This window comes from Hippocampus zosterae, chromosome 10, assembly GCF_025434085.1.
Source record: "Hippocampus zosterae strain Florida chromosome 10, ASM2543408v3, whole genome shotgun sequence".
In the NCBI taxonomy this organism is placed as follows: Eukaryota; Metazoa; Chordata; class Actinopteri; order Syngnathiformes; family Syngnathidae; genus Hippocampus; species Hippocampus zosterae.
Window position 1 is genome coordinate 3,954,447 of NC_067460.1, and position 25,986 is coordinate 3,980,432.

General features: G+C 42.2%; 1 protein-coding gene across 1 annotated transcript; it reads right to left on the minus strand.

Moving 5' to 3' along the window:
- Positions 1-1,780: 1,780 nt before the first annotated feature.
- On the minus strand, positions 1,781-25,986 carry nlk2 (nemo-like kinase, type 2). Its single transcript, XM_052078946.1, has 11 exons — positions 23,965-25,986; positions 17,646-17,775; positions 16,069-16,124; positions 14,546-14,652; positions 14,292-14,377; positions 13,188-13,397; positions 12,167-12,268; positions 8,678-8,764; positions 6,970-7,168; positions 6,112-6,205; positions 1,781-5,001 (listed from the first exon to the last, which is right to left on the minus strand). The coding sequence occupies exons 1-11, from the start codon at positions 24,441-24,443 to the stop codon at positions 4,947-4,949; spliced, it is 1,605 nt and encodes a 534-aa protein (XP_051934906.1). The 5' UTR covers positions 24,444-25,986; the 3' UTR covers positions 1,781-4,946.

The window sequence follows — 25,986 nt, forward strand, 5'->3', positions numbered from 1 at the left end:
ATACTCAATATTCATCTGACAAATGCTGTTGGAGTGCGCACGTTGCCTGTGCGAGACTAATACGGCAGTGATGTGTGTATGTAGCGGTACGTATGCAGTAGTTTAGGACTGAACGTAGAGTATATAGCATAGAGTTGATCGAAAACAAGCATCTTGAGCCAAGCTGAATGAGCGTAGGGAACAAGTGCCATAAATATAGCCCCTCCGCTGCATTGCTGCGTGGTGATGCACACTGTCGAATTGGCCTCGTGTAATGACATCTACCTGCGTTCAAGGTAAATAGTTTTTTTTTTCATCCATCCGTGTGACCTGTTTGCAAATGGAGACCCACGGCTAATAATATGAAGCAAACAATGTGTACAATTGCGTTTTGATGAGTAAATTGAGTTGTCGCAGCTTTTAATCAGGTTAGCTTTGTAGTCTGGAAATCACGGTACAAGCAGCCATTTAGCCTCGTCTAGCCTTGCTGAAAAAGGATCTGACAGTCATATACTAATCGGAACATCATTTAATGTGCATTCAGACATGCTTGTATGAACATTTATGTCGTGGCCTTTTGCTAACAATGCACCCTTTCAATTCCTTCGGAAAGCAATTTAGATTCATTGAGTGGAAAACCTCAAAGATGATCCGCAGAAATTCATTATTAATGCCACACTGACATGGATGAACAAAACTAGGGAATAAATAGAATCAAATCCATGACGATAATTTAGTTGAAAGAAGCGAGGAGAATTCTGAAAGTGCAAGATTTCAAAGCTAATTTACAGAAACAAACAAACAAAAGAAATATTTGTACACAGTGGCTTGCGAAAATACTCACTCCCTTGAACCTTTTGACATTTTGCCACATTTCAGGCTTCAGAAAATACAATTTGATGTTCTTTTTGTGAAGAATTTGCACCAAGTGGGACACAATCGTGAAGTGGAACCAAATTCATTCCATTGTTTAAATTTTTGTTTCTAAATGAAAAACCAAAAGTAGGGCTTGCAAAATGATGGTAATGTTTTGCATTTTGCCCAAAAAGCCCAATTTTGCTCTCGTCTGACAAGAGCATTTGATGCTGTTGTTCATTCCACTTCACAAATGTGTCTACCCTGGTGTTGATCCTTCCCCCAAATTTCCAAATGTTTGAAGTGCATGAGGAATACAAGGCAAGAAAATTGGCCCTGAAACGGCTCGTTGGGGCACTCGTAACCCAATGCATCAGTGTATTACATGTTCTTAGTTTTTGCAGTTTTAAGTCATCAGTCCAGCACAAGGCAGCAACAAAAATAATTTCTGAATGCACCGTAAATGCTGAATAAATCCATATTTTTGTTTTGGTTGTTTTGTTTGTTTTCAACTGAGCTAACATGCTAATTCCCAGTTAAAGTTGATCGCATTCTTGAGCCTGGCCCCTTTCATTTTGGGTAAGCGTGACAAAACCTCTCACAGCATCAACGTAAGCATCATTTAAAAGAAAAAAGACTGTGCTTTGCTCAGCGCATATACACGTAGAATGAAGGTTTGAACACACAGCCATTTGGGGTTAAATAAGTAACTCTTCCTCGCCAAAAGCTAATGTCCTATTATTATTATGGAGCTAAAATTAGCTAACAGTCAGGTAACCCTTGGCTACTGATGGGTAAATCCCCCCTCAAAAAAAAAAACTACAAACAAAAAAACATTGGATGACTCAAATTTGGAGTTGAATGCTTAGTTGAACATAAGGGAGAGCGCGACGGGTGGGTCCCGAGACTTGATCATTTCCGTATAAAAGCTTGAATGGACATTCAAGTGTTTTTTTTTTAATTCCTCTCCGTCAACATTTGGAGGTAACCAAAACCAAGTCGGAGAGCTCAAGAGGTAGAGAGCAACACGGTGAATCCTCAACATATTCACGCGGCGTTGCCGCAAGTGACAGAGTGTACATCGCTAACAAAATGAGGCTTCTCCTTTCTATTTATGTACAAATTTGCTCTACACACAACATACGGTTGATATTACTGCGTATTCCACTGGACAGCGCCGTTTGAGATTTCCTCGTTGCGGGGTAAAAAGAAAGAAAGTATGTACAGTTGTATGCAAGGTTTAAAAATAAAATCGACTTCACAGCCTTAGAAATGTGCAGGCTAACACAATTTTGTATACAGTGGTACATTGTGTGTGTGTGTGTGTGTGTGTGTGTATTAGCTTCTCTATTTCACATATATACATAAGCATAATTTCTGAGGTGTGAGGAGAACACATGCCTTCCCAACAGGAACAGGATAGAAAATAACTTCTAAAAATATATTAAATAATTTACTTCAAAGCTATTTCTTCTGGATACAGTGTACAAGTATGAAGAGGAACCGGGGGGACCTGGGACATTCGTGACCATTTACAAACAAGTTAAATATGCTACTAATTTCCTGTTGACGATCTTGGTGAGCTGAAAGTCCGTAGTTAGATTGTGATATAAATTCCAACCTTGAGAGAATGCTATTGCTGGTTTTACTGCTTTCTAGCTTGGCGCGGTTTCTTTTGGATGACGAGTCCCCTGTTTATCCCTACAGTCCTCAGATCGACAAAGCATTCGAAGAAATGTTTCAAAATAGAGCAGTTTCCAAAGGACGGGCTGGATCTTGCCTGCTCTAAGCCGTCACTTTTTCCCCTGCTTGCTTTATTTCTAAGCGCAAAACTTTGCCGGAGATCTTTTTGTCGGTCCTCCCCTTTTACACGCACGACCTTGACCTCAGCTAAAAACGATCAGATCACTTCCTTGTGCGGCGCAGACGTCGAGGAAAGAGGAGGGAAAACGACGATTGAATTGGAATTGCAGAAAAGACTCACATCCTGTTGTAAAAGTGTCATAGGGTCGTCCACAGAAAGGGTCTGCGGCATACAAAATAAGTCACCAAGTAGTTCTGCAAGATGGATGTCCTTTTTCTTTTTTTACCCCAAGGGGTCTACAATTAATTTCATCAATAGAAAACCCGCTACATTGCTTTTTTTCCCCCTTTGTGTTTCAGGGAAGAATAAAGTCAATAAACATTTCAGTTCCCTTCTAACTGGCCGTTGCTTCTTTCGATACAACTGAACTTGATCATCAACTTGAACTTTCATTATCCTACCGTATTTAAAGACACACGGAGGGCAACGAAATAGCCCGATAAGCACCGAGTTGCGGCACACAGACACAATCAGGCTAATTTTGACATCTTTGATCAAGAATTACAGAGAGTGAGTCCAGGAAAAGCTCATAGACAACATTTTTTAAACTTCTTTTTGCACTAGAAATGTGCTGTTTATGAGTGAGGTCAAGATGAGCGTGTTTAAATTAGAGGAGGTGCATATACGATAAATATTACATGGCGGCCAACTTATTTTTACTCGGTAAAATTGAAAATGTTACTTTAAATTTTTACTATAAATACATTCATTCATTCATTCATCTTCCGTACCGCTTGATCCTCACTAGGGTCGCGGGGGGTGCTGGAGCCCATCCCAGCCGTCTCCGGGCAGCAGGCGGGGGACACCCTGAATCGGTTGCCAGCCAATCGCAGGGCACACAGAGACGAACAACCATCACACCTAGGGACAATTTAGAGTGTTCAATCAGCCTGCCATGCATATTTTTAGAATGTGGGAGGAAACCGGAGCACCCGGAGAAAACCCACGCAGGCCCGGGGAGAACATGCAAACTCCACACAGGGAGGCCGGAGCTGGAATCGAACCCGGTACCTCTGCACTGTGAAGCCGACATGCTAACCACTGGACTACCGGGCCGCCCCTATAAATACATATTTGCGTATTTCATCCATTTTGTATTTGTTAAGCCATTGCCTAACTTTTGCTCTTCACATGGCATGTGTGGCCTCAGCTGAGCAAGCGTGTTTATATCGCACGGCAGCATGTGAAGCTCCTTTCTACCAAAAAAAAAACAATTAAAAAGACTTAACTTGTTGAAAAACTTCGGCTGGTTTTTTTTCTTGGTGTTAGCCGACTCGTACTGGTGTAACTACGGTTGAGCAATTCAAATTATAAGTGCCTCTCCCAGAAAATTGGTTTGCATATATCATCTCTCAAATTGCATGCATGACAACATGCATTCATTTTGAGTGGAAAACCTCACATACATGTTCAAATGAATTCCATTCCTGCCTCTGGAAATTGCAAATTTGATATTCCCTTAATCAAAATGACCTCTGAAACCGATACAGAGTGTGATTCAGAAGTTGAGGATGTAGCCCAAAAAAATATTTCTTGTCATAATGCTGACTTAAAAATTGGCCTGATATTGAAGAACACGCCCATTTTTCGCACAGTCGGAATATTTTGACATTTTGCGTGTATGTCTCATCATCTTTGGTAATTAAACTTACTACAAGTACAAAAAAAGTGTGGAGCAGTACAGTATCAGTAAATTCATTAATGTACTCAGGAACATTGTTGTTAAGAAAAGTTCGCCCCAAGAAATCTGATGATGTAGCTACAGTCGATTGTCTGAAAATCAGGTTGGGTTTCATGCCAATTTGGTTCACTGAAAGTGGAGACCAAAAGACAGCTATAGTAGTCCAAGCCTTGTCACAAGGGGGAAAGTCACAATCACATCTTATGAAAAGAACATTTTTTAAAATACAAATCCGTTGTTCAAATATGTACATTAAAAACAAATGGACTTCATTACAGAGCAGTGTGATGTTAAATCTTAGTGGATGACACGACATTTACCACATTCTGATTTGGTCTACAAAGTATTCCCCCCCCCCCCCCCCTAAATTTGCGACCTTCTAATACACCCGCATTAGTGAGTGGATTTCTTTTTTCTTTCCTTCATATTTTAGCATATGAGCAGCAGAACGAAGAGCCCTGCTTTCCAGTGAAACGCTACCCAGGTGACAGAAGACATTGAGACGCTTTTGTGATTCCGTTTTAGCATCTTCACAGTTGGCAAAGATGACCCCACTCACTACAGCAGCTATTCCCACACCAGTGGCGAAGGAGGCATTTCGGAGGGCTGAGCCACTGTGGAACTGAGATGGCAAGCAAGAAGTGGGTGAAGTTAATATTAGTAATACATAAGTGTATTACTTCAAAGCATACTGTATCCTAACTATGTCCGTGGGCCAGGGAGGCTTAATAGCACATATTTCACAGCTGAGCTGCTTTTAAATTGACAAACAAGTGTGACAATTTGGACACGCTCTTTTTGTACAGAGGTCTCAGATTATGACTCAAATGGCATCGGCAGATACTCGAATAAAGTGACGCAGACTCTGGTAAATAAACACGATCGGGACATCGCTACGAAGCATAATAAAATCAATTTTCCTAAACATTTACCATATTTTCTGCACTACAACAGCACACCTAAAAGCATGCCATTTTCTCAAAAGTCGAGAGTGCGCCCTACAATCTGATGTGCCTTACGCACAGTGTTACACAGTCTCGTTAGATTTCCCTTTGAGTTGTTTCCGTGTGAGTGTTCCTATGTCATCTAATGGTGATTAGCAGGAACCAATTGTAACCTGAAAGCGTTCTGCCCCACACTAAATGGCATGTGCATTTGCCAACACACACTCAAACACACATTACTTTGCGAGTTCTACACAGTCATAATGAAACTGAGATAATACCAAAAACATAGGTAACTACTGACGAAACAAAGGAAGAAGGAGACAAGCAAGACTTCGAAGGATATTTAGCCCCTTCTGGATGTGAGCCTTTTTGTTGAATCAATTGTGTTCATAACTTTTGTCTTTCTTTTACTGTCTTGCAATGCCATTTGAATGTATGTTTCATGTCTGTGTTTGTGACCAGTACTGCATGGCTTTGCTCTATATAAATAAAGCTGAATTGTATTGTATTGTATTGTATTGCTTTCGCATAGCTCCATCTATGCATAGCGGAACCGCAGCCATTATTGTAGCTTCTATTCTATGCGCCTTACGATGCGGTACGCCCCATATATGAAAACAGTTTTGAAATAGGCCATTCATTGAAGGCGTGCCTTATAATCCGAAGCGCCTTGTAGTGCAGGAAATACGGTAATTTGAAACTCTTTCTTTGGCGACAAGCAGGTTCACATTTGAAGCCGCTCTATTGCTCTATTGAACGAGAAAGACAGTCATCGTAGTGCCCACCTGATAAAACTCTTGAAAGCAGCTGACAGAGGGTTGATGCACAGTGGTACTCGACTCCCTTTTTGCTGTTCCAAAATGAACTGATGGATGATCTCTGTGGGGAAGAAACAGATAAACGGAGATTATGGAACTGAGGGATTCTTTGTCAAAGATGATGAAGCCGCAAATCTTAACTCAAGTCTGATTGGCATAATGAGCATTATTCCACACAATAAAAAAAAGATCAGGAAAATGATCACAGAATAACGAAAAAAAAAGTTTAAAATCTGAATTTATGAGGGACTGATTTGTACTCACACCATTTTTATAAAAACACTCAAATCGACATTTTCGATTTAGAGAGATGCAATTTGATTTTGGCACGTTACACAGTACTGCATAATTGACTACCATTTGATGCATACGATTTACTTTTCATCAAAGCGCCCTCTTGTCAGCAGTCTTATCTATTTCAATTCAGTGCATGGCTAAAATCAAACGTTTTGAAAAGCAGGGGAAGAAAACATTCATCAGGATGTGACCTTAAAATTTATATATCTGGGAAACAATGGGGCTCAAGTGCGATTCCACGGAAATTTAAGTCAGTTAAAAACAAGACAACTCTCTTACATTTAGAATAACATGATTTTCCAAATGCAGTTAATCCATTCACAGACTGGAACGCAGCAATATAAGTCTTAACATTATACTTAACATTATATTCAAATAAATACTGGTTCCATTCTTGATTGTACTGGATCATTTTTGTGAGAACCATATTTTTCATCGTTGTTTGCTCAGCTCAACTAAACTTGCCCTCTACCTTATTTGTGTGTCGGTAAGGTCATTCGTCAGTGCTGAAAAAGCAACGGTGCTTACCTTTGACTTGTCTCACAGAGCTTAGATTCTTTTCAAATCCATCATCAAACTTTGGGTTGGTGACAGGCTCAAAGTCACTTGTGTAAACGCGGCCAGAGGACATAGTGTAGCAGCATTTGCACATGCATGTGTGGTAGCGCAGTCGACCCTCATCCAGGTACGGGTGCGCCAGGGCATCCTTTGCTGAAATCCGCTTCGACTGTGGACCAAATAGTCAGTCGTGAGTTTACTGTATATCGTACATTAATAAACTCACACTCGAACTTGCATGTTTTTTTTTTTTTTAAAGAGACGTTTCTCTGTAATACCTGCTGTAAACCTGTTTCGGTTTTCATCCACTAGTCACCACGGGTAGGGACTGAAAGTACCACTGAAATTTGAAAGACTGATATTTGAGCAAGATGTTTTTGCCATGGACAGCCAGGGATCGATTTGGGGTTACCTTAGGTCACCCGATGGCGGAAAGGCCCTGCATGGGTTTTCTGTCTGACAAATGAATGCCTCTCAGGAGTTTGATCCTTGTTGGCATGTATTATCTTTCGAGAATCGCCAGTTATCAAAGTAATGGCAGAGTGATAAAAGGATTTAGAACGGTTTGAATGAGCCAGTCATAGTCTCACTGTACAGATGCGTGGGTACTTAAGACTTGCAAAGCCGAAACTTTGAGACAAGCAGATATTACTGGCAGGATCAGTTAGGCAGCCTGCCATGCCATGCGAAAAAGCAAGCGCGACGACCCGCTTGCCGTACTTCCTTTGCTGAGGCAAGGCCGAAGCTGAGCAGCATGAGGGAAGGAAGCTGAGAAATTCGGTGACTGCCAAATGGCTCACCGGCACAACCCCTCAAAGGACGGTAGCCTCTGTCGCCGCCCCCCTCAAAAATAAATAGAAATAAAAAGTTGGAGAAAAAAAACAAGTCTCTCAGCACGGCAGACATGGCTCATACTCCACACGCCTAAAAGGTATAATATAACAAACTGGTAAAGTGGAATATGTGTTGACAGTATTGCAGTATTTTTTTTACAAGTGCAGACATATTGCAGCAGCACCAATACCACTAGCCCGAAAAATAACATGCCGACATGACAATTTACATGGCAAAAATATTAATACCAATTCAAGATGGGAGAATATAATAAGCAACAATGAATTCATTAAATGAATAACAATTTAATCAGCGGTTGTGTAAACGTGTAGCTCCTGAAACATTTGGTTACACCTTTGATCAAATATTCAGCCCCTGAGGAAGGAGTCAATATTACCATAATGTGCACTTCCGTATTAAGTACACACACATTTTTCAAACATATAAAGAAATGCTAATTGTATTAAAGTCACTGAGCGTTCCCACACATCTTTTGCTGTGCTGTATTGTTATTGATGGAAACACAGGCTATGGCTACAAGATGTCCTTAGTCATCTGAAAATTTTATGAATGCACATCATACTTTCATCGAACGCAAGTTTGATTCTGGACAGAAAAAAAATGGTTATGCGCCAATATTTTCCAAGCAATTGGAACATGCAACCAGTAGACCAAGGAAAAAACTAAACTTAAAAAAAAAACAACAACAACAACTGGATGCTGAACGCACTGTAGTGTAGTTCGAGCGCTAAACCAGTTGGTAATGAATCTTTAACATAAAACACTGACCTTTGACAAACTATAGGAATAATGAAATACAATCTAGTCGGGTATAATAACTCACCGGATCAAACACCAGCATCCTGCAGAGGAGGTGGACAGCTTCATGAGTCGCTTGACTGGACAGTGTGTAAAGAACAGGAAGGGATGGCTGGGAACCAAGTAAAAATCATGACATTAACCATCTGCTTAATCTCTTTTCGATTGTTGCAAGATAATATATCGCATAGCATATTTCAAGCTGACAGAAAGGTTACTGTTACAATGTCATAGACTTTAAATGAGTAACAAGTAAAATGATAATCCCCTCCATCAGCTGTCACTTTGTCATGGTGGGGTGTGTCCTAATAATCCGAGAAGCTAAATTGTCTGGTTCACAAAATTCATAAGCTTAATGGACAGAATTTTTAGGCACAGCCAAAGCATTGTGAGTGTCCGCTTTGGTGGCCTCAGTATTGCATTTCAGCTTTTTGCAGATGCTGTGCTTCTGTTGGCTTCATCAAGGTATCATCTACTCTCACTGGAAAGGTTCGCAGCCATGTGGAAAGCAGTTGGGATGAAAATCTGCACCTCCGAACCTGAGGCAATGATCAGTCAGAAAAGGGTGGAGTGCCCTCTCCGGCTTGAGGATGAGTTTCAGTATCTTGTAGGGATGTGAATCTCAGCACTGAGGACGATTCGATACACATCACGATCCACTGCCAGCGATGCGATACTTAAACGATACATGGAATTTTCTGGCGATACGATGCGATACGTTTCACCGTCGTCACAATGCGATACAATTCGATACACATTAAGTTCAAATCAATGCGATCCGATACGATACAATGCAATTTGTTGCGATATTGTGCAATTAAACATGATGCAAATAAGCAAAGAAAAAAAGCTTTTAAAAAGATGGAATTCAGTATGGTATTACAAAAAGGATACCACTTTATTCCTTATAAAGAGTAGAACTTGTAAAACAACTTATTTAAGCCCTTTCACAATTGGGTTTTGTGCAAAGAAAATGTAAACAATTTGGCACCTGAGACTCACAGCTGTTGCTATAGTGTAAACACAAACAGACTATTCTCACTGAGTGTCTTATATGAAATATAATAATAATATATATATGTATATGAATCTCTAGCGCAAGATGTCCACCCATCCACTGTAAGTGCAACTCTTTGCGCACTGTTCAGCGACACAGTAATCTCACTTCTCACTTTGTTGTACACATCGGGAATATGTTTGTAAGTGAACACAGACCTGTCTGGTATTTTATACCTGGGTTCCAAAACGTGCACGAGTTGTGTGAAACCCTCGTTGTCCACCACGCTAAGGCTGGAGGTCTTTGCATATGAAATAAGCAGTGGCCTTAGTTATAGCCATTGCGCGGTCACAGTGAGTTGCAAGGGGACTCCCAAAATAAGATGCGATTTTTTTCTGATCCTGACCTGGTTTACCAAGAGTTTCTCCGGTGTCCGACGAGGAACTGGGCGGGGAAGCGGGAGGGAAACTTGTCGGTGATCTGGTGCCATCGGTTTAAGTGGGTCTGCATATTTGTGGTGCTGCCGTTGTATGGCTTCTTAGTGCGACATTCCTTGCAAATTACGGAGGTTTTATCAAGCTTTCCGTCTTTCTTTTCGAAGCCGTAGTATTTCCAAACATAAGATTTGAATGTTGCGGCTGCATTAAATATAGTAGTTTCCTTGCTGCTGCGTGCGCTAACTTCCATAATGTTTCGCTCGTTGTGTACTGGACTGTATGTGACGCACGGCTACCGTCCGTATTCAACACAAAACGCAAAGCAATGATGGTGCATTCATTGCGCCTAGGAAAGGGCAGATATGTGACGTTTAACATGAATAAAACGGCGCTTGAATCGGATTTTACCGATACCCATCAATGCATCGTGATGAATCGCGATTTCACCGATACCCATCAATGCATCGTGATGAATCGCGATTTCACCCGTCAATCGCGTCGTACCCAGTAAATGAGCCGATGCACTCGGATCGCGGACGTGCGCATCGATGTATCGATTAATATCGATTATTTTCCACACCCTTAGTATCTTGGGGGTCTTGCTCATGAGTGAGGGGAGGCCGATCGACAATGGGGACCATGCTCATGAGGCGGCCATATCTGTAATGAGTGGAAAGAGCCTCGCAAACCATATGGGGTGCAACAGCCCACAATTCTCCTAAGTCACCTTGGCCTCCACTGTTCCAAGGGACAAGTCGCAAAACCAGAGCAGCGGGAAGGTATCCTGGTGATTCTCCTCCAACTATCTTTGGGAAGGTCTCTGCATCCTCCGCATTGTCCTCCACGTTGGAAGGCTTGCCATACGCCTCAAAGAGCTAATTGAACAGCTGCCGGAAATCCATTTCCGCATCTTCCACCAAGTTGCCCCAAGAGACACTGGTCGCAGCCGGTCTGTTCACTGCAGCGTCACAGAGACAGTTCACTTTTGAGGCCTTGGCTCGACGCAGCAGACGCTCCTAAATCCTCCTCTGCATAGTGCAGTCATTGCTTGCAAGATTCCAGGCCGGTAAGAGAAGCTGCACATGTTTTGCTTCCAAAGGGGATGAAGAAATGGGGAAGTGGAAGTCTATTACAACACCCACTAGAACACAAAATAATCCTCATTTCAATAGAATAAATTGACAACTTCAGCTTCACTGTTGCCACAAGTTAGAATGTGGGTATGGCACCACGGTGTTTTAAATGCCCAATAACGAAAATGTTTTTTCGGTCACGTGCTTCAATGTATTGTAATGCCCAAGCTTCTCATAGATACTTAACAAGACAACTAATATTTACTTTCATTTAATTACAGCACTTAGACATTTATTTGGCATGTAACTTCTTGAACGGGAAATATTTGACCACTCCAAATCTGTGAAGACTGCCAGGATATTGCAGCAATTGCAAAATCAATTTCTCTTCTGGCAAAGCCAGCCTTTTGTTGAATTTTGATTATGGGTGGAAGAAAGAATAGATTCTTGAACCCAATACACAAAGAAAATCGGGTTAATTTTGAGCTCGATTTCCCTCTTCCCACCAAAGTCACAAAAGGTCTTATTATCTCATCATTTGATGTCTGCTAGACTTCTAGTTGGGAGACGAGACTTTCGATCAGTGGTAGAGATCGGTATGTGTGTGTGTGTGTGTGTGTGTGTGTGTGTGTGTGTGTGTGTGTGCGCGCGCGCGCTCTTTGTTGGTCTGGAGTAAACCACACACAATCAGTCATGGGTGGGTATCTCATGGTTAAAGAATTGGTTAAGTTCAAAGTTAAAATTTGGACATCTGTATCGCTGGCCATAGGACACTGTGAGACAGATTTAAATTATGATGAGTAATTTAAGAAATCGAAATAATATTCAAATAACTGAAAATCGTAGAGCAGCGCCCTCCCTAACTATTGTGCATTGGTCTTGTGGTACAGCTTGAGATGTAATGTCATTCATTGTTCAAGTGTGCAAAGGTCATCAGCAAAACAAAGGTGTCGTGACAACTCAGCATGACGGACAGAAAAACACATTTTTCGGAGCAAATTGATTACCTGTTTGTTCGGTCCTCTGAGAATGTGTGCACGAGCTCCTTCACACGCTGTCCTCATCGCCTCCATCGAAGGAGTCCCCAACAAGTCAGTGATCAAGTCCAGCTATTGAGCGACCAAGCAATGTGTTAAAACAAGGGCATCTAAATATTAGATAGCTGTGCCTGGCTCAAACCACAAGTGAGATGATGAATTTCCTCAAATGGTTTTACACAGAATCTAGAAAAGTTAATTCTTTATTTAACCTTTGCATGTACCCTGTAACCTGATAACATGATCAGATGTCCACTGTAGTAACCTCTGTCCCTGAAAGGGTTTAGCCATATAAAAGAAGTGTGTCCAATTCTTGATCGCTCTTGTCTTTGAAATTTGGAGTCCAGGCAGAGTTACTTCCTGTACCTCATTGGAGAATGCCGTTTGAAGGTCCAATATATTGCTCTGCGCCCTGACTGATCTTCCTTTTGAGAAGTGATTTCAATAAGGTTAAGGTCTTGTGGGGGGAGGGGGGGGGGTGATGGGGCCCACACCCTGAGATTTTTTTCCACTTTTTACCCAGAGTGGATAAAGCTTCAATCGTCCTTTTGAGATCTTTGCATCCACTGTTGAAAAATAGTCTTCATGCATTTCTGGGCCCATTGAAAACATTTCTCCTTGTGAGACTTGGTTACAGGTGGCCAAAATACAGCTTCATGCCTGACACCAAGACATCAGCAGCTTCAGTGTTACTGTGGCCCTTTATCAATTGCTCTTTCAATACTGACAGAAAGGTTCCTTCAGAAGCTTTGATCAGAAAGAACCACTTGTCTCCACTGAGTCACACGCAACATTTTTAACTGTCCAAGGACATCGGTTTTCTTCAAGTGTCGATTTGTAGGAACGAGCCCATCAGTAATGAATTGGTAATGCTCACCAGGGAAGCAATCAAATCAAATGGGAGAAGCCTATGCAATTGTTTATTTAAGTAAAATGTTGTATGGATAATAATTAGTTGAACACAGTGTGTATATTCAGTTTTATTGTTTACCTGCTGGATGGGACTCTGGGCTTGAAAGAGAATTCTTCGCCCCAGCAGCTCAGCAAAGATACACCCAACAGACCAGATATCGATGGAGTTGGAGTAGTGGCGGCTCCCCATCAGGATTTCTGGTGCTCGGTAGTATTGTGTCACCACTTCCTGAGTCATGTGCCGCGACTCATCAGTCTCTTCCACTCGTGCCAGGCCAAAATCACAGATCTGAAACAGAATAATTCAAAGTTTCTATTCCAGCGCTATATAAATCAGCATGAATTGTATTATTTTTGCTGTTTACTGAAAACATTTGGATTTCAAACAATCAAAGAGATTTCAGGTTTTGACATCTGATTCTGATTCTCAGGCTAAGGTAATTGTTTGTAAACAGCAAAAGTACTTCATTCATTCATTCATTCATTCATTTTCCGAACCGCTTTATCCTCACTAGGGTCAAAAGTGATACAACATAAATGAAAGAGAGAAGACATTTAATTACAAGGGGCGGCATGGTGGGTGACTGGTTAGCATGTCGGCCTCACAGTGCAGAGGTGGAAGTTTCGATTCCGGCTCCGGCCTTCCTGTGTCGACTTTGCATGTTCTCCCAGCGCCTGCGTACGGTTTCTCAGAGTGCCCCGGTTTACTCCCTCATTCCAAAAATATGCATGACAGGTTAGTGGAACACTCAAAATTGTCCCATGGTGTTATTTTTAAGGGCAAATGGTTATTCGTCTATGTGTGCCCTGCAATTGGCTGGCAACCAGATGAGGGTGTACCCCGCCTACTGCCCAAAGACAACTGGCTCATATCTACTTTTGGGCAAATTAGAGCCTGGCCTACCTATTCTTCTTGGCAGTAAGTGGTTTGCATCATCTGGTGTGTCCCCAAAATAAACAACAACAAGCCAAAAATGTGGTTATGTCAATGGGCCACATCCTTAAGTTATTTATCTGATCTGGGAGACAGCAGTACAAGTACCTGGAAATAAAACCTGAGCTATTGATCTCCCACTTTCATCTTCACCGTCAAACTCAAATGAGCTCAGTGTACAGCAAAAACAACAGAACTGGCCTTACTGCTCCTTGTCTTTTATAATGATTGTGTCGCACTGCCACACACCTTTAGCACACAGTTGCTGTTGACCAAGAGATTGCCAGGTTTAATGTCTCGGTGAAGAATGCCAGCCGAATGAAGGTACTTCAATCCTGGTGATAATTAAACAAAAATGGCAAGTTAAAAAGATTCAAAGTACAGTTTTTAAAAGCACCCACAAAACATGCTATGTCTAGAAGACTTTCCCCCCAAATGTTAATCAATAACCTCAATAGCACCGACCATAACAAACAACAAAAAACATGACTGGAAAATCTTACCTCGTAGAATCTGATAGAGAAAAACCTTGGCGTGGTCTGAGCTCAAGGGCTGTGGTGACACAATGATCTTATGGAGGTCACTTTGCATCAGTTCAGTCACTACGTATCTGGCCAATGGGAAGTTAAGTCAAAATAGAAAACGAAACCCAATAGCATAAAAGATGAAGACAGCCACGCCTTTGTTATCAGAATCAGGATCATCTTTCTTGGCCAAGTATTTGAGGATAAACACAAGGAATTTGCCTCCTGTAGTATAGGCTGCACTAGTATTGCAATAACAAATAACTACAATAAACAAAGACGTGATGTAAGTCTCGATAGACTTTTCTTCATGTCCGGGTACCATTGTGCCGTAGTACCACTCAATGACAGCTGCGTGACAATGTGCAGAGTCATGGAGTAGAGATAAAGTGAATACTGGTGCAATATACAATGACAGTTGGGCAGTTGGTGCGGACAATCAATGCACCATTTTTTAAGTGACCAGTAGCGGTAATTGTTGTACAACTTTAGATGTGCAACTATACAGAAAGTCCTTGAGCGCTTTAAAGTGTCTGGTGCTGTGGAATATTAATTAATGACAATTGTTCAAGTCTGTAGAGAGCTGGAGCTACAATGATCAGTGCGGTCGTACTGTTCCACAGTGGTGTGCAAAAATGGAAAGAGCCACTATAGATTTGAGTTACTGTTTAGAATTCGGCCAGTGACAAATACAATCAATTCAAGTCCAACTGTGATGTGGGAACTCACTCTTCCCAAGCTTGCGGTAGACTGGAGCAAGTGCTGTCACCCTCTGAGTCAGTCAGACTCTTGTCTCTTGCCAGACACCAATTTCTTCAATCAGGTCAAAATGACACTAACATAGTTACCCGGAGTATTGCCAGTAGAGGACGTGATTACGTTGAGCACTTCGGAGCAAATCAAAAGCGCAACCGTTAGACAAGCCTGTGTGTGAAAATGATTTTGCCTATTGGTAGTGTGTCCTCCCTCTTCCCCAAGGAGCACAGAGAGGCATGCATGGGTAGAGCTTTTCATCAAATACAACATCCCCCTTGCTAGAGCCGCTGCAGTGCAGAGGATTTTCTTAAATCCCCAATTGTTTTTTGCCGTTTGTAGTCTTTTCGCATCACTTCAACGGTACCTCTGCATCGTGATAATATCAAGGTGGCATTGATTGATGATTAGGAGGTCATATTAATGCACACACCGCAGCACTCAATTGGATTACTTTCTGAATATTACATTTTAGATTTTAAGATATTTATTTACATGAAATTACTGAAAAGCAAAGTGTCAGCAGTCAGTCACGTGTGACAGATGCTGGAACTAATGCAAAAGCTTAAACCTAAGGAGGATCGCATCAGTTAAGTTGGACTTTACACTCTTCCATAAGTCAATATTAGAAGACGTTCAAGGAAGAGACAAAACACAAACCCGTTGTGATTAGCTCTGTTCGATATCCTCCTTAAATTTTCAGTTTGAGCAACAGACAAGACTACGGCAATTTTAAATGTGTAGGATACATTTCTTCAAAGTAGTCAATGTGTGGAGGTTGCAGAATGTCAAGAGCAGAGAGAACCTGAGGAGAGAGCATTAACATAATTGAGACCACATCTGCATCACTGCTTCACTGAACGTGCAGTGATTGGATCCAAACCTCCTATTAAAACCGGTACTCTGATTCTGATATTTTATCGTCAGCAATAACTATAATGTAAAAGTTAAGAATGTTCAACATTTTTTGCATTCACACTGACATACCGGTAATTCTTGCTAAAACATTCATCATCAAGTAGATTCCCCCCACTGATTTGATCATTTCACACACACACACACACACACACACACACACACACACACACACACACACACACGACAGCAGCAGTAAGAAGACATATGCAGATTTTCTTGTTTGTGTAATAGTCTGTGGGTTCTCTTACATTTAAAAATAGATTCATAGGTTGACCGGGCTTGAGATGAAAAGGAACTGTGCTAGCTCAGGTAAAGTTTATAATTCTATACAGTATAACTGTGTGGTAATTGGTTCATTCTGAAGCAGCTACTGTACATCCACAAATACAAAAGGGGAGCACACCTGTACATAAGTGTCATCAATAACTTGTGTTGATCATTTATAATTTGTTATTAGACATCTACATTATCGGCCTTCTGATAGCAGGTATGCTGCAGTTTTGGTGTTAGCAGTTTCCTGTTCTATCGCAAAATCCAACCGACGGGAGCAGCTTTATTGGAAATGAAGAAGCTGCCGGACATTCACGATGGTCTAGCGCGAATGTCCAAAACTCAGACTCAAGCGGTGATTGAGCTCAACCGCATTTGCGGTTTTGGAGTGTCTCCATACGATCGACAACAACATGGAGAAGTTGGAATTCTCGCTTTGAAAAAGAATTGAGGATTTGGCTGATCGGCGCCAGTGAAGGGATACAGCCACGGACTCAAGGCCACCTGAAATTGTTGGCGGCCGTCCCTCCAAAATAAACAATGCTATTTGGACCCTTTCCCCTGGATGGAAGGTATGCACGGAAGCTAGTGCCCCTACCATCACCCCCTCCTTCTCGGCCATGGACTGATAAGCCAGGACTGTCTTCATGAGCAGACCTTGACGAAGCAGCTGCGGCCTATTCACGCATACACAACCAGACAATCACACGCGCATACACATCCTTATCATCACCGTCTTCATCGCTCCATTCTTTTCCCCACACGACGTGGAATGATCTGCAGAGCGCTCGGTGGACCGTGCAGCTGGCCGGACGGGCCGCGTCGCGGTCGCCCCCCCCCCCCCCCTGCCCCTCACCCTTCCCATTCATCCGCCCGCTCATTACATGTTACATGTATGTCTTGTGACTTGTTGTAACTGTCGTCTGCTTATTTATGTGCTAGGGTCTTTTTTTTCCTGGAATTAAATTATCCTCAGAAGAGGAGTTCGAGCATGTTTTTTTCCCTCTCCCTACCTAGTGGTTTCCTTTCTGAACTGACTGTAAATTTCCCCATTGCGGGACAAATAAAGAATATCTTAATCTTAATTTTTCCCTGTTCTGTTTGATGTAATGTTTGAATTAAATATGCAAGTACTCACATTTTCATGTTTAAAGAAACATAGCATCTTCAGTTCTCGAAACACCCTCTTGCAGGAAACGAGGTTTTGGAAGACATTGGGCATCTTTTTCAGGGCGACTCGCTTTCCATCTCTGGGATCTGTGACTGACCTGAGGGAAGAGTACAAAAGTTATTGAGTAAGAATCATTTTTGTGAACAGCAATCATCGATATACATTTCATTTCAATGACCGTATTTATAATCAACCATCGGGACTGATGATAGAGAGCAATGCTGCATGATCAAAAAACAACAAGCATCCTCACATCTGAAGTTAAGCATCATGGTTCTATGGGGTCAATAATGTACTGTGTTCCACTCTAGCCATTTCATGAAGGAATGGGTTGAGGCTTTTTTTTTAACTTCCTGTGGGTGGAAGAGGAGTCATGCAGCCTTGGTTTAAAAAATGGTCAGGTTTGAACATCTTTCCACTGATGAGTCAAACAAGATTTAAATCCAGGGATATCGAGACTGAAGCTTTGTGAGGAGCACAGTAGGTCTAAGTAAGAGCATTTACACTGAGCTCCTCTCAAAGCATCCTTCAGTAAACCTTCTCAAATAGGATCAGTCAAGGAAAACAGATGGCACAGGAATGAAAATCCCTGCCTGTACCAAGACTGCCACTCAAACATCTCTAAGAAGTGCCAAGACCAGTCGAAGGAAGCATGCAAACTTATCGTGCAGTCATACTAGCACGTTAGGTTCCTTTTGGGGGGGGGGGGGGGGGGGGGGGGGGGGTCATTGAACTGGTTTTCACTGCAATCGGCTCATTGAATTTAGATGAGTATAAAACTCAAAACTATTTATGCCATTTTCAATTGTGACTACAATTGTCAAAGAAAACTGTTTCATCGACGTCAATGTTAGAGCTACACCTGTTGTGATTGCGCAATATATCTTCCAATCCTATCATGGATAAATAAATAAAATGTGGCTAAAACAAAACCTATTGACCAACAATAAAAGGGGCACAGACAAATATTTGAGGCCAACCACTTATGTGCTTTCTGAGAGCACCGGTCAGTTGTGGGCAACTTGAAATAGTTATCACCAGCAGCATAATACTTGTACTATAACCATGGCCTTTACGCCCAATTTCAAGGTTGCCTAATATAAAGTAGAACCTCAAAGATTGAGCACAATACCTTCCTGGATTCTTGTTGCTACAACATCGATTGACTTCATCATCAAAGGTGTATTTGGAACATGTGCATCACCTGAAGTGATGAAGACTCTTGCTTCGTCCCTCAGTCACGGTTTCAAAATATTAAGGCAAATATAAATTCAAGTCTTTTAAAAAAAATTAATTCCAAGACTCGAACGAATGCACAAGTCAAAAAATGTAATGTTTTTATCATTTGGCCGAAATTATACCTATACATTTCAAAATTAAGAAAGTAAACATTGTTTATAAGTAATTTTTAGATTTTGATTGTGTTTGGGGTTTTTTTTTTTTGTTTGTTTGTTTTATGTTTGCAGTGAATTAGTTCCTTTCAGCATTTTTCCCCATAATACCATGGAGTAGGCGCATATACAAGTCAATACCCTGTAGCACGATATGATGTAAACAATCAAATGACCCTGTTACGGTATGGCTCCCTTGGTACACAGAGAAATTGCCTGCAAGTTTTGTTGCATTTTATTTTTTAAGCAAAATTTAAAAGGGAATTACCATAATATGTTATGTGCTGCCCCAATAGTCCAAATATGATATTCCGATTAAAATAAGAATGGAATATGCGTTTAGCAGGAAAAGCCACCCATTTTTGTCCAGCTCAGGGAGCGGCCATTTTGCCACTTGCTGTTTACTGAAAAATGACATCCCAGTTTCTCAGAGCCAGCTGAGTAGGAATACGACAACTAGTCAGTAGGACAGGTTTTGGAAGTGTCAAAAGATCTAAAATGAAGACACTTTAAAGACATGGGTGTCAAACTCAAGCCCCAGGGGCCAGATCTGGCCCGCCACATAATTTTATGTGCCTCCTCCACCCCGAAAGAAAATCATGTGCGTCAACTTGCGTGATCCTAGCTAAAAAAAAATGTACCGAAATATTAAATTGTCATGTGTAATAAATGACATTGAGATTTCACAATAATTTTGTTACCCTTAGAAGAAATCTTCAAGAAGGCACTTAATTACTTTATGTAGCTCCATTTTCGAGAATTGGTGAGAAACAATATTAAAAAGTATTTGTGGAAAATATTATATTAGCCACCTAACTTAAACTGTCTGAAAATTTGATTTGCGGTCACCCGTTTCCATGGTCCATTGCTTTCGTTAAAAGAGCCGCTTTAGAGCGGTGTGACGCGCAAATTGACGTAAGCATCACGATTACTATTTTACCGCTGTAGTTTTTTTTAACACTTTTATTAAAGCAACGACTTGATTAAAAAAAAACAAACAAACAAACAAACAAATAGATTGAAACAAGCTCTCCCATCAGAAACAAGATCTGGTAGGACACCGCCATTTTCAGGCACATAAATGATGACGTCACTACGCATTAACTTCCAGACAGTGCATGCACAGAGAGGAGAAAACAAGCATTCGCTAGCGATGGACATTCTGACGATCTTTTTCTTTTACTTTTCCTTTGTAGAATTCGTAAATACTGTACCTCAATGTGTGACGGGTGTTATAAATTAGCTTTCAGACCGTAATTTCTTAATATTTGGTAGACCTGCCCTTTCACAATTTTGCTTTTCAGTGGGTCAGTTTGAAGTTTGAAATAAACATTTTAAATACGAAACAGCTTCTTTGAAGCCTTGCCCATGTATAGTTGCATGGCGAGCAAAAGACACGAGGCGTTTGCCGAGATTTTATGTACTAACAAACGGTACAATTAGAAATAATTTAACATACAATGCTTGACAAAAAATGCCCTTTCTGAACAAATATCAGTATTTGTCAATGGACGCTACAGCTCCTTGTTTACTTTCAAATTTACCTTGTAACAGACATGTGACGTCATGCATGCTGTGATCATGACCTCTGAACCACTTATGAAAGGATACTTTGATTCTCTCCTTTCATCAACAAAGTGCATGGAATAAATGGAATAGTTACGATTGTCGTCATTTTATGTGATACAATGTGTTTCGTTGCATCATTATTAAATGTTCTGGAAAGGGATGTGTTATAGTTGCAGCTCAAAGTGCTGAATAAATAAAGGTGTATCATAACCCAGAGCGCCTTATGGATGAAAATATTTTAAAATTGACCCAGTCATTGATATTGTGCCGAACAATACTGTGCGCCTAATGGCCCATAAAATACAGAATGGATAAATTGGTCAACTGTAGCAATTTTGGGAATTTTACTTTACTTTTCCCATTGGCAATAACTGTTCGGTGAGTATGTAGCCTACATGTTCACAAACATAACCAACAAAAAAAGCATAAAAAAACAGTTATTTATTGGAGCGCTTCAACAACAGCTGCAGATGAAACAAAGCGCTTTACACAACATATTTGCTGGGAGGCAAACTGCAGAACGTCGGAGTGGACCACCATCTCACAGCATGGATCATAGACTACCTCACAAATCTGCCGCAGTACGTGAGATTGCAGAGCTGTGAGTCGGACCGGCTTCTCTGCAGCACCGGAGCGCCGCAGGGGACTGTTCTGGCTCCATTCCTGTTCATCCTCTACACCTCGGACTTCAGACACGTCACTCCAAACTGCCACCTTCAGAAGTTCTCCGATGACTCTGCGATTGTTGTCCTCATTACAGAAGGGGACGATCGGGAGTACAGGGGACTGACAAAGGACTTTGTGGACTGGTGCCAGCAGAATCTCCTCCAGATCAACCTTTCTGCAGGAAAAAGTCCTCACCAGCACCGATGAACATCCAGGGTATGGACATAGAGAGGGTGACTCTTCCTACTCAGGAAACTGAGGTCTTTTGGGGTTCAGGGGTCACTCCTTAAGACGTTCTATAACTCGGTGGTGGCCTCGGCCATCCATTATGGCATTGTCTGCTGGTCAGGCAGCATCTCAGCCCGGGACAGAAAGAGACTGGAGCGACTGGTCAGGAAGGCCAGTTCTGTCCTGGGTTGCTCCCTTGACACTCTGGAGGAGGTGGGCAACAGAAGGATGCTAACTAAGCTAAAAGCTATGATGGACAGTCCCTCCCACCCCCTCCAGCCCGCTCTGACAGCACTTGGTAGCTCCTTCAGCCAGAGACTGTTACACCCGCGCTGCAAGAAGGAGAGATACCGACGCTCGTTCCTACCGACTGCTGTCAGGCTGATGAATAAAAAATAACAATCATAATAACAATAATAATTAAATGATGTGAAGGAAAATTGTAAATAGTACTGCGATTTATCCATTTTGTGTTCATATTGCATTTAATTGAAAGATATTTGTTTTTTTCTCTTTCTTCTTTCTACATACATTCTTGCTGCTGGAGGCTGTAAATTTCCCCATTGTGGGACGAATAAAGTCCCACACTGTAAAGTCAAAATTATGAGGCCTACTCACAGTGACAGTATAAGACTTGGTGCAAGTGCCACCACACCACACCATTTAGGAGGGAATGCTGATATTACAACTTAAAACTACACAGCCGACAAATAGTGCAAAACTGCGTATGACCGACGCATTCTTTTTTTTTTTTTTTGGTAAATCCCACAAATTCCCCTCTCCCCAAAAATGCAGATAAACCTAAAAAAACAGGGTGTTGCCACCCCACCCCCACACACACACACAAAACAAAACATTTAGAAAATCTGAGTGCCGCAAATACATAAGTGAAAACACTGAGCTGTGACTATGCAGGGGTCAACTGCTGTCGAGGACACATGCTTGCGCCCCGAATGTTTTATTATTTTATTATTCATTTTGGAAAGGTTGGGGAATTATTCAAGGGCCCGGTCAGAGTGTGTTCCATGGGCTGCTATTTGCCCATCCCTGGTATATATTGAAAGCACATACTTTTGCTTTTTCAGTACACCTTTTTTTCTAGGAGGACATGGTAATTTGATTGCCATTGACTGAAAAGTGAGTATTAATTTGACAATACAGTCGACCCCTGCTTGTCGCAAGAAAAAAAGCCCCACACATATAATTGAGGCCTGTTATAAATGCACTGTAAGTTGGCGTAAGAAAATCCTTGAAAAAATGCAGTGAAACGACCAATAAGCGCTTTCTTAAAAAACAAGTTTTGGCACCCATTAACGGAAAAAAGAAAATTGCATAGATTTTTTTCTTAAATACTGGGATTAAAACAAACACAGACAGATGAATCCACGGGTATTGAACCTATGTAAGTGGAAGCAAGCAGTGGTTGTAAACTCCTAGAAACATTTCTATCATTTTAGTTATGGATGAGAGGGGCTCAATAGGGGTAATTTCTGATAGTGGAACTTAATACCAGTGTGTGATGTGTACTTGATGAAGCTCTCTGGAAAGGCCTGCTTAATAAAGTGACTTCTACATCAAAGCAGTTCTTTTCAAGATGGTGCCGCAGTTGACAGCCTGTCTGCAAGAACTCTGCTTTTTTGTTTTGTCTTTAGTTTTGTTATATGGTGTTTGTTGTCCTTCGTGTGGACCCACTGTGGACTGCTTTCAGCATTTTGGCCACAACATTGGAGAAGAATCTGTGATTTAAGGTTGCACCTTCTCGACAGCACGCATGCACCAGCACAAATTTTGATGGGGTGAATATCAGTGCGATCTGACTGTTGCCGCTTGACAGCCGCGGTGCGCTAGTGTATTTTTTTTTGGGGGGGGGGGGGTTGCCTGTAATGGGCAGCATTTTTCACAGCCCCGTTTTATCCTGCGAGATGTGTGTCAGTCTGTGTTCATGCAGCTGAATGGATGGCTGCTGGAGTTGAGGATGAGAATAGAGGAGCGTCAGTGTGGAGCGCGGATGCTTATTTAGAACGGAGAGTCGGGGCTTGGAATTGAAGTGGATTTACATGGGATAGGAGAAGTGAACCAATCTTTTTTTCGTCAATGGACGCTAGAGCTTGTTTACGTTCAACCTTAGCTAGTAGCAGTAGCAGTAGCAGTAGTATGGGACGTTATGCACGTTTTGCTCATGACGTCTCTAAGCCACTGGTGAGAGGACACTGATACTTTCCTTCCATCTATAACTACTTCCAACAACAAGGCATATGTAGGGATCGTGGTTATGATTGAATGACTGTCCATGTCTTGTGTTGTTTCATATTACTGTATTTTGTTAATTTATGTTAACTGCTGTGTCAAACGCTTTGTTACAGCTGCAGCTGTTATGAAAGCGCAATATAAATAAAGAGGTACTGTCTTGTATTGCATCAAACGGTACTTACCAGACTACCCCAAAAGCACCATAGCCAATAGGCCGGTCAGGCTCGATATCAAGCTGCTGCTGCAGGTGGTGTGTGTGCTGCTGCTGCTGATGGTGGTGGTGGTTGTGGTGATGATGGTGAGCTTTGACAGCTGCGGCTTGAACTTGGGCTGGAGCCACAGCCGCTGCGGGCCCTGGGGCCTGTCCAGGGGCCGGAGAAGGGAAGTACGGTTGCTGCTGATCGGGGTTGAGCATCACAGCAGCGGCAGCAGCAGCAGCTGTAGTGGAGGTGTGCTGTTGGATGGTGTGAACGGCAGCGGCGGAGCCCGGGTGCTGCAAGTGATGCTGGCCCACGTGGTGGTGGTGATGCATGTGTGGAGGCGGGAGATGCTGCAGCTGGTGGTGGTGGTGAGGGTGATGTGCAGCCACGGCCGAGGAGCCACCATTATACGCAGCCATCATTTTTGTAACATTTGAAGCTGTTGTGCCACAAAGAGTCATTCACTTATCAAAGTCGAAGTGATGATAATGGCTACCAGGCTCCGACAGTACAATCAATGCAACTTATAGTAAACAAAGACAACATGAATGGGGGTTTAGATTCTCTGACTGTCTCTTTATCTACAGGGATTCCTGCCATTCTGGTTCAACAAGGATCTGGCGGAGGGAATAACGGACATGTGAAAATATGACTACACAAGTGTCTTACTTCTACCAAGACCTAAAAGCACCAGGATGTACTACCAATAAGGTAAAACCAAAATAAATAACTGAAAACAACCCGCCCACCCCTCAATAAATAAAAACGGAAGCCCTAAATGTCCCACATGATCATGTTGGCACCCCCTCCCTGCTGATTGAACTCTGCTTCCTTTCAGTGTGGTCTGATGCTTGTCACATAGGAAAACGAGCTCTCGTCTTTTTGAAGTGTCCAAGTTTGCCGGACCCTCTGGTCCAGCACTGCTGCCGTTCCTGCCACCCGTGCTCCAGGCTGCCTGGAAATTGCATCTATTATTCCAAACTAAAGCCTCCCTCTTCGCGGAAGTCAGTGCAGGCCCAATGGCTACTCAGTAAACAGTGGTAATCTCCGAGCTCTAATTATCGCCGCTGATCCGGTACAGAAGAGGTGTATCCTCACCCAGGCCCCAATACGGTAGGCAGGCCCAGGCCTTGTGACCCACCTCACTCACATATTACACAGAACTACTGAACTGGGCGCCTTCGCTGACATCCTCCACATTGTGACAGCGAACAAGCATCGAGCACACGTCAAAATAGCAGGGGAGATATCCTCGCAGACGGGCTGACTGGCAACTTACTTCCCCCATCGACAGTCTTTGGCTTTTCTAACACACACGCTGTCCTCTTGGGCTCGACAAAGTTCCCCCAGAGTCACTGGGTGATGTTAAGAAAAAGTTTAATCCTTTAAAACGCTTGCATGGAGACTCTTGTGACTGAAAAAGACCGCGACACTGAACCTAAGAGCTCAGTGTTAGCTCCTGGGTGTCAGTGTATCCAAATCAAAACAGTAATCCCTCCGTTCTTTCGAGAACGTGTCGCGGAGTCCGGTTGTCAGCAAAGGAACGGGAAGGCAACGCGACAGAACTACACTTTTAGCCCACGACGAGTACTTGTCACCGGCATGATACGCCTTTGTACACAGAGCGATATAATGATGATGAACACTTGATCCAACATGGTGAACCAAACCTCGGGACTGGACAGTGAGATTATGGTGTGTGGCCAACCAATCGGTGACGGCAGAGTCATGATGTAGCCGTAATCTTCTTGATTGACACTCGAGACAGCCAACGGCAGGAATGGTTCCTGTGTTGTCACGTCCCTTTGAAGCATCAAAGTTGAGCAAAGACACGACGGTTTTAGACACGGTGTACGTATCACTGACTAAATTAAGAGTCACGGGTTTTATACGTCAGGAAAATCTCTTTGATACAATGTTGAATTCACAACGTTGAATTCAGTTGTCCACAACAACCACTTGTCATAGATATGGAAACAGTTTACATACCTAGTAGGGCTGAGC

Excerpts from the sequence above, each read along its gene's own strand:
- nlk2 (XM_052078946.1), bottom strand. The coding sequence starts at position 24,443 with ATGACTCTTTGTGGCACAACAGCTTCAAATGTTACAAAAATGATGGCT. Across the intron at positions 14,378-14,545 it reads TCTCTATCAGATTCTACGAG|GATTGAAGTACCTTCATTCG; the intron begins GTAAGATTTTCC and ends AATTATCACCAG. Across the intron at positions 12,269-13,187 it reads CCCAGAGTCCCATCCAGCAG|CTGGACTTGATCACTGACTT; the intron begins GTAAACAATAAA and ends GTCGCTCAATAG.